The following is a 10,023-nucleotide window of genomic DNA, read 5'->3' on the forward strand; positions in this document are numbered from 1 at the left end:
AGACTGAGGCAGAAGTGATGCTTTGAGACTTCCAAGGTTAAGTGATCAAAGGGATAGCTTTTTAAAATGGCCTTCTTTCTCAGATTGCTCATTCTGAGAAAACATGCAGCAAAGTTACAAAGCAGGTCTATGTCATGGCCCACACAGACAAGAAATCAGGCCTCTTAAGACCAAAACTAACTTGCCAGTCATGGGAATGAGACATCTTTGAGCTCTAGTGACATCAAGCCTTCAGATGACTATAGTTCTGGCTGGCATCCTGACTATAACACCATGAGAGACCCTGAGCTAGAACCACTCAGCTAAGCCAGTACAAAATTTCCGACTGGCAGAAACCATGAGAGATGAGAGATAATAAATGTTTACTGTTGTTTTGGGGGCAGGTGGGTTGATATAAGAAGAATCAGAAAAACAAGTAAAATGTACCCATTAAAAACTGTGAAATGATATATAACCCCTGCTCTCCATACCCTGGAGAAAAAGAAAGTCATATTCTAAGGCAGTTTTATAGTTGAATTCTATCAAGTTTTAAAAAAATTGTTCTAGAAAATAGGAAAGGGAAAACTGCCAATTTGTTTTAAAACTATAATCATAATGACTAATGAACATGGCTATAAGCAAATATTAGGCATATTTTATTTATGTGTATATATAACAAAATGCTAATTAAAATATTAGCTAATCTACTTTTAAAAACACATGTAAAAGCTCATCTGCTACCCCAGAAGTGACTATGAGTATTTAATCTGAAACACAACAATTCTCCATTTTTCTAATAGGCAATGTATTTAGGGTACCAACTAGTAGTTAGGGAAATTTCCCCTTTACAGAACCTCAGCCAATAAATGTAGAAGGAATTTGAAACTCTGCTTTATTTCTATTTTTCTTATTCTAAAATAAAATAAATAAATGTAGAATGAATGGTGCAATCACAAAAGCAACTTTACCACTCCTAAATAAAAGACCTAAAGATGATCAATGAGTGTTAGTAGTATTAGGTAAAAGGCTGATGAAGAAATGAATATTCACATGAGTCAAAGTATCATTCCCAGGTATTACTTGTTAGTCACAGGGGTAACTTTAATGGAGAAACCCTGGCAATCGCAATCATACCCCCGTAACCCATCTCACTGTCACTATGTATAGCGCAACAATCAGACAAATCCTCCACTGATATGATGTATGTAACTACTGAGCATCACTATGAGATATTCTTGCCAATGATGTTCAGTCTGAAATAAATCAAACTTTTTGATCAAATTTCCAGCTTTGAGGAAACACAAAGGATAAAGGAACAAAACCTAAATGTGAAAAAGCCATCAGATACAAACTTATTCTGCAGACCAATCTGCAATTTGGAGATGTCATAGGGCAAAAACAATATGCGTGTAGAAGATGTTTTAGATTTAGAAAAATTAAAATTTATAACTGCAATATACAGTATAGCAAAATTTTGAGGGGAAAAAAATGTGAAACTAGGTCTAGTTAGAAAAAGAACAAAGAAAGGGGATGATTTTCTATATCAAAAATTAAGATAGATCCTAGGGAGCCCTCAATACTAGTCATAAAGCTACCTACTATAACAAATTAATAGGCATCAACATAGGAAAAAATTAAATTAAAAATAGAAAATGACAAGACATAGAAGCAAAACCCAACTCCAGAACTCCAGCCCACGCAGGACAAGTCCGAGGGGCAATGAGGTAGAGGAACCGGAAGTTCAAAATCAGGTGCCTGAGACTATGGAGGAAATCCAATCAGAAATACCCTCCCAGGTAAAAAAGGAGATGATGGCCATAATGAAGGACTTACTCAGCAAATCTAGGGTAGACACAGATTAAAAAAAGAAAGTTAAGATACAATATAAAGCCATAATCAAACTGGGTTAATTATTATTTAGAGTGAATTATTACTTAGAATTATTATTTAGAATCAGATAAATAGATTATAGTGAAAGGAATGAGAATAGAAACATACTGTAGGACAAAAATGGCATAAGGTATCAGTGGAGGAAAAGATACTGGTTAATAAATGGTACTGAAAAATTAGCTACAGGTATAGAGAAAAATTAACTTGTATCCCTACTTCACACTATTTTGAAAAATATAACCCATACATCTAAAAGTAAAGAGTAAAACTATAAATGTAAAGAGTAAAACTACAGAACAGAAAAAAATTATTGGATATATTTGCATCCTAATAAAGGAACAGATTTCTTTTTTTTTTTTTCTGGTACCAGGAATTGAATTCATGACCTTGCACTTGCCAAGCAGGCATTGTGCCACTGAGCTAAATCCCCAGCCCCAGGAAAAGATTTCTTTTAAAAAAGACTAAAACAGACTAAAATATATAAGAAAATTCCACAAATCTTAAGATAAAGAATCCTGATCATAAACAGGCAAAAGGATATATACATAATTCCAAAAAAGGAAACCCTGACTTGTTAATAAATGTACGAAGAGGAATTCAACTTCACTGTAACAGACAGATGCATATTAAAACATTTTGGACACCCCACTTTATACTCATCAGGTGTGCAGAAATTAGAAAGCTGGATAATATCCAGTGATGATGCTGATATGGTGAAACAGTTTCATGAAGTGGTAGTGGGAGGGTAACCTTGGTAGCCTCTCTTGAGTAGTACACAGAACCTCAGTAAGGTTATATACAGTAACATAGCAAGTCAATCCTTGGGCATACGTCCCAGAGAAACTCTTCTAGTCCTCTAAGGAAAGAATATATTCTTTGTAATGTTGCTTATAATAGTAAAACAGAGACAGAAGCAACCTAAGTGCACAGTACTGAGGGAATGGATAAGTAAAACATGGAACATGACAGAATATTATGTATCAGTCAGAAATAAATGGATATGTGTGTAGCAACATGGAATAAGCAGAATGAGAAATAAAAATGTATATATACATAGATACATAAAATCTTGAAAAACTATAATATAGCGAGTAGACCAAAAGAATGTACACATGTTAAAAATGCAAAAATGAGCATTTAATGCATGAATGGGAAGGAGAATGGAACTGGAGATGGGAAAGGTGAGTGAACACACACAATTCTAAAGAACAAGCTTTCCAGAATCAGTGATGGAGGTGTGTCATGAGTTAAGAACCATGAATAAGTAAATTCAGTGAAACTGATGTCCTGAAAAGAACAGAAAAGAAAAGAAAAAAGTTCTATAGAAGAAAAAAGCCAGTGGCACAGGAATTTAAAAAGAAGAAATCACTCAGTGACTATAAAACTAACAGTAACAACTGACAAGCAAGTGGTTCAGTTACTAGGGTAAAAAAAAGTGTTCTGATTTATTTGTTTTTAGAATTACAATAGCAATTCAATATAAGCTGATTAAAGACATAAAAATTAATGTACCTCTGTCTTTTTCTACCAGTATGGAAAAAGAATATAAACTAAAAGAAGTACTAGTGAAGCAGACCATGAAAGTTATCAGCTTTTTCATCTTGAAATCTTTTAGAACTATTAGCTCTAAGAACAGTTATATTCAGTTTCACAACAGGCATACTACAATTACTATATCTAGTATACGTTCTGTGGACTAGATGAAATTAGCCCACCAACTAACACTGAAATATTGTCCTTAAAAGACCAGGCTATGTCAAACTAAAATAAATAGACAGACCCATTTTAAGTAAGCATTAAATGCTTTCTGATACGTAACTAGATGTTCTCAGTACCTCCACTATGTCAGCATCTTGGCATAGCACAGGTATCAAAATGAATAACCCCAAAAAAGATTTCAGTCAAAACACTGCCAAAATCAATATGACATCTTTATTATTAAGGAGAGCAGAATATTATAAGCTCCTATACCTTTGAATATTAATGTTTGATTTTTTTTTTTTGGTTTTTGGTTTTTCTCCGGTACCAGGAATCGAACTCACGACCTTGCGCTTGCCAAGCAGGTGCTTTGCCGCTGAGCTAAATCCCCAGCCCCCAAATGTTTGATTATTATACCTCTCTCTAACCTACCGAAAGAAATACATAGTTAAGATTAGGAAATGCTCATATTTGAGCTTAACACAATATGGCACATAAAACTTGCTCAATAAATCTCTGATTTAGTAAGAAAAGTCTATTAGCGGTTCCATATGTTAATAAATATAAATGATCTTTTTTTTGTTTGTTTGTTTGTTTTTTTTCTGGTACCAGGAATCAAACTCATGACCTCACGCTTGCCAAGCAGGTGCTGTGCTGCTGAGCTAAATTCCCAGCCCCAATATAAATAATCTTGCATATCTTTTGAACAAACAAAATAACCATGTACAGTTCCAAATAAATGATAAGGTTAATGGTTTAAAGACACAAATAACAAAAATATGCAAAATATATCAAGTCAATTCCTCATCTCAACCATGTCTGAACTCAACAGAAATATGCCTATCTCTCATAAATGGATGTATTTTAATCCTTACCAAGAGGGGATTCTGGGGTTAGCCCCATGCTTTGAAGCAATGCTTCAGCTTCTCTTCTTTTTTTTTCAAGATCTGATTCTTCTTGCACAGGAGCAACAGCTTCCTTCTTCTGATCAGTCTGAAATTTTTAAATTAAAAACTAAGTTTACATGTAGTATAAAACATTTATATTTACTAAAATATAAAGTGCTAACACTGTGTGTTTTGAGCAAAATTAGTTTGGAGTATATTTTTTATAGTCATTTCTAATAGTTATATAATAGTTAATAGTAATCTCCAAATGACATGTACTAAGTTGATCCATGTTTATATAAATCAAAGAGTTTCCACAAAATTTTCTTAACAGGTAAATTCAAAATTGCAGTGAGATTTGAATTTCCCATAGCAGTGATAACAAACCTTTTAGAACTTTCAATGATATAAACAGCCAGCTGTGGCATGTATGTCATGGGTTTGCCACCACAGCTCTATAGTATAAAACTGCTGACCATGGACAGGAATGGTGGAAACTACCCTCCTCCCCAAGTGGTACAAAAGTTTAAACATATATGTCATATACTATGGAAAAAAGTGGAGTTATTTAAGAATTAGCAAATTTTCAGTAAACGGACAATTTGATTTGTTGAAAAAGCTTGAATATCTCAAATTCTATAAAAAATTTTCTTGCATTTATGTAGCTGTAGGTAGAGTATATTTATCAAAAATTCATCTACAGAAAGTTTTTTATTTTTAAACTACAGGTATTTATTTTTAAATTTAAGAAACAGGGTAGCAGGCTGTGGTGGTACATGCCTTCAATCTCAGTACTCTGAAAGGCTGAGGCAGAAGGATCAGAAGTTCGGGCCCAGCCTGGGCAACTCAGTAAGATCCTGTTTCAAAGTAAAAAGCCCAGCTGGAGGTGTAGAGAGAGAGAGTCTCACTATGTTGCCCAGGCTAGGGTCAAACTCCTGGCCTCAAGTCATCTTTCTCCCTCATCCTCCACAGTAGTCAGGACTACATGTGGATGCCACCTTGCCCAGCTTTTAGACCTTATTTTAATAATACAAATATATGGTTGAGTTTTGTTAGAATTAAAATTCCTTTTGTGAGCACAGAACATTTTTCTGTTACGAAAATGTTAGCAACTTTTATTTCAGTCACATGAAGTCTTGGCAAAATCTTCTACTTAAATAGCTAGATAAACCTTGATGCTCTACGATCATCCAAAACATCTCAAATAAAACCTAAACCTTCAAGAGGGAAGTTTTATATATACACCTCAAATGATGTCATCTAGATAATTATTATACACTGAGTAAATGTTTTTAGTCATAATACTATGATATAATTGTAACTTAATCCAAATAGCAAAACGGGGTATGTTACCAAGCTGCTGCTTTGCAATATATAATGTAGTAGACCCACTGCTTATTACTATTGAATTATCTCTTGTAATATTTTATTACCTTTAAACTAGATAACAATACTGAAATAGATATCCCTTAGAGATCACTTATGGCTAGAAAACAAAAATCAAATTTGCTCTCTGCATTGAAATGTTTAAGGGTATGGATACTATTTAGGGAGGCTTAGCCAGTCTGAACCATGCTTCTATCAGTTAGCTTTTGATCAAACACCTAATCTAAAGCTCTAACCTTGTTATCATTGAAAGCTTCAGAATAAACTAGCACATTCTTCCATTATAGGCCTATTATATCATCATAGCAATGTTGAACATTAATTGTGCCTTTGATCTTTCTGCTACAGATTTTTCTCTTAGTCTCTAGGAGGTTTCTAGTAGTCCTATTGTTTATGCTATCCCATATAAAACTTGGCACCAAAGGCACATTTAAGACAAACTACCTTACTCTGTCCACTTAAAACGTATCTGTGGTAAAAGCATTCATAATCTGTCTTTAAATTTTCCCATGGGGCCAAGCGCAGTGGTGCATGCCTGTAATCCCAGCACTTAGGTGGCTGAGGCAGGAGAATCACTGTGAATTCAAGGCCAGCCCAAACTGCATAGTGAGACCCTGTCCCAAACAACCAAAAAATTAAAAAAAAAAATTTCCACAGGGAGCCAGGTGCATCCTACTAATTCTAGCACTCAGGAGGCAGAGACAGGATGATTGACACAAGTTTGAGCCTAGCCTGGGCTACATAATGAGTTCAAGGCTAGCCTCAACTACATAGTGAGACCCTGCTTCAAAAAACAGAAATTTTCCATAGGGATAAATATGTTTCAATAAAGGGATAAGTAAAATATCTCCAGGTCAGGGTTAATGTATATTTGTTCTACATGATGAAATAGGTTTTACCAACAATCAGTATTGAAAATACCTGGTTCATCTTTGTAGTACTATCAAATCTACAGCTCAGTAAATATATTTCAATGAGTAACTCATGATAAAAGACAGAAGTACAAATATAGTCAATGAAGTCTTCTATTATATATGTTTCGGTTTGCTATTAGTATTATACATTCTGACAAAATTATTAGATCAGACTAGCAAAATATTCAAATAGTTCAAAGTCTAAACTAAGTTATGATATATGCCCTATTGTATGAGGTGTTAGAAAGCAGATACTTATTTTAATATATTCTTAAAGGATCACATATATAAATTGAACATCTACAAACGAAATCTTTGAAAAGTATATCCTAAATGAAATACTTTCATTTAGTTAAAAAAATCATATTTAAATTTACCAGTTTAAAAAAAAAATTTACCAGTTTTGTTATTTTTTTCTGTATCTAGTTTCTAGTGCTATATCTGAAGTCACAACTGATAGATTTTAACGATTTTAAAATTATTATGTAGGGCTGGGGAGATAGCGCAGTGGCATAAGCACCTGCCGGGCAAGCGCAAGGTCATGAGTTCGATTCCCAGTACCGCAAAAAAAAAAAAAAAAAAAAAAATTATTATGTAAAGGCGTAAGTACTTCAATTAAAATCAATTATTTTATAGAGTTATTTTTTAGTAATCAAGCAAACATACTTCTTTTTTTTTCCTTTCTTCTTCTTTTCTCTTCTTTTCCTCTCTGATTTGGGCCAACCGCTGCTTCTTCCGTTCCAACTCAGCCTTTAATTCACTTTTGTCTGACATGTTTGTGACCCTAAGAAGCATACAATCATTTACAGTTATCATTACATTGGTACAAGCAGCATATTAAAAAAAAATAGTGCTTCAAGAAGTATGTGCTTTAACAGTCCCAAGAGACCATGTATTTTGATGCTATCTAAACATACTACTGTATATAAGTCTACATTTAAAATAATGGAACCAAGCCAGGTGTGGTGGCTCATGCCTGTAAGTCCAGCTACTTAGAAAGCAGAGGCAAGAAAGGTCAAAAGTTTGGGTCTCTCCAGGGCAATGTACTGAGACTTTGTCTCAAAAAATAAATAAAATAGTAATAATAATAATAATGATAATGACAATGATAATGAAAACATACACATACTACTAAGATGAGAAACATCACTGTACAAACAAATTGTATGTAAAAACCATTACCCTGCGCTGAGCACAGGACCGAACACGTAGTGAGTGCTTTAACGTTCACATGCCCAAATTTAACACAATGGCTCAGCGTTCTTTCATGTTACTATAGGAGAGCACTGGAGAGCTAAAGGTCAAAACTAGCACTTAAAACCGAGGATACTGGCTGGCATTAAGAAGATATACAACACCAAACAAAACTATTAACAGTTCTGCACTCATTCCTTGAAACTTTATAAAAACAATAGGAGGGCCAACAGAAGATTCTTATAAGTTCTAAAGGTGCCATGGAATTATTAATAATGAAGACAAACAAAATACAGCTAGCATCATTAACAATCAAATCAAATGACCTTTTATTGCTCTGCAATAACACCTCACCTACACCTCTTGAGGCACTTTTAGTACGATTTCTGTGAAGACTCCTGAGAATGTAACCTGCTTGAAATCAGCATGTGTTTTAGTCATTTTTGTTATCGTCACAGCATCCCAGCACAATGACCGTAACATTATCTTGACACTGACTAAATGATTAATGGGCAAGGCAGACAGAATTACAGAGCTTCAAAAAACAAATCACCAGATGCACTATGGTACTTCATTTTCAGTTTTAGGAAGCAGTAATGAATTGTTTTTTACTGAAAAAGTAACCTAAGGCTGAGCGTAAACTAGGAGCCAGGAACTTGTTACTCTGTACGTATTTTATATTACTATTATTATAATCATCTTTTGCGGGGGTAGTACTGAGGATTGAACCCAAGGTCTTCCCACTAAGCGACCCCAACCCCTTTCTTTTAAAGGCTGGGTTTGGCTAAGTCACTAAATCGTTCAGACTGAGCTGGAACTTTCAATCCTCAGCCTCCGAAAGTGCCACCACACCCTGCTCATATATTATTGATTTAATATGTAATGACCAATCTGTCAACGTCTGTACAACTGAAGTATTAAATGATCAGGAAAATTGGGAGAATAACCTCTGGACAAAAAATCTGTTTACGAAGAAGAGTTTCTTTAAAAGCACAATTATTAAATCTGAATAAAGTTAAATTAGTTAAGAGGTAAAATCCATCTACTAATAAATGCCATAAAGGAAAATTTTAGTGGCAATGCTCCATAAAGACTAACGTGTGAGTTAAACTCTCAAGAATACAAAAACGCTGAAAAGTTGGTACGGCTGGCTCTTAAATACAGATACAGTACTCGGAGTCATTTGAACAAACTAAAAACAAGGAACGTGTCTTATGCGGCCCTTTTTACACCTGTAAAAAGCTTCATACTAACAGCTGTTGGGAACTTCCTCGCCTGACTGCGTGCTAGGCTCGGCACGGTATTTTTGTTCAGCCTCAACTACAACGCAGACATGCCAACACTAACGCACATCAGGTTAAAGTAAGCACATCTTCAAACACCAACAATCAAGTTCGCGGGGCTGAGCCATAGGCGATCCGCCTTGTCATCCGCAGAGGCGGAGCCTTCGCTCCGAGACTTAAACTGCCAGGGAACAGTCTCTAGCATCCGGGCTACACCCCTTCCGCATCGGCACGGTCCAACACACCCTAGGTCAACGCCAGCGGCACGTCCTTCGTAAAACGGAGCAGGGCGAAAAGCAGCAACTTTCTCCCGCGGGCTTCCGGCCGAGCGGGCGCGGTCCCGGCTGCAGCGTCCGGGGAAAGGGGCCAGGGGCGCCGCGCAAGCCTTGGGGCTCCCCTCGCGGCCCAGAAGGGAAGGGACTCGACTCCGCGCCCCAGGCCGCACCGAGTCACCGTCCCGGCCCCCCTCGCCTTTTCTTTGGGAAGCCGGCAGGCCGGAGCTGTCAGCAGTAACCGCCAGGCCGTCCTTCAGTTCCGACCCGCGGTACGGCAGGCAGGAGGGCCTTGCGGGAAGGACAGCCAACTCACCTGTCCGCTGGCGGGACGGGGAAGCGTCCTCCCGCCCGCAACCTCCCGGGAATGCCCCTAGCTTAAGCCCCAAAGCCAACTGTCGTCACCACCACCTCAGAGGCTTCCGAGGCACACAAAGAGGGATGGGCGGCGGCTGCTACGGAGAGGACCTGGGGACAAATGGCTTCGGCAGACTGAGGTCGCTCTTAGAAATAGGGTGTT

At 36.7% G+C, this 10,023-nt stretch overlaps 1 protein-coding gene across 5 annotated transcripts in view; it reads right to left on the reverse strand.

Annotated features, from left to right (window-relative positions):
- The window catches only part of Dync1i2 (dynein, cytoplasmic 1, intermediate chain 2), a 51,221-nt gene that overhangs the window by 41,046 nt on the left and 152 nt on the right, over positions 1-10,023 (reverse strand). For 3 of the 5 annotated variants that reach the window (XM_005393231.2, XM_005393230.2, XM_005393228.2), the window contains exons 1-3: positions 9,820-9,969; positions 7,421-7,538; positions 4,443-4,560 (exon numbers count right to left, since the gene is read on the reverse strand). In XM_005393231.2, coding sequence (XP_005393288.1) covers positions 4,443-4,560; positions 7,421-7,528 — 226 coding nt within the window. In that variant the 5' untranslated portion in view covers positions 7,529-7,538; positions 9,820-9,969. Of the gene's footprint in view, positions 1-4,442; positions 4,561-7,420; positions 7,539-9,819; positions 9,972-10,023 lie in introns of those variants that run through there. The other 2 variants (XM_013518774.1, XM_013518773.1) reach the window with 2 other exon arrangements.

This window comes from Chinchilla lanigera, unplaced genomic scaffold (assembly GCF_000276665.1).
Source record: "Chinchilla lanigera isolate Chin_1 unplaced genomic scaffold, ChiLan1.0 scaffold00048, whole genome shotgun sequence".
NCBI lineage: Eukaryota > Metazoa > Chordata > Mammalia > Rodentia > Chinchillidae > Chinchilla > Chinchilla lanigera.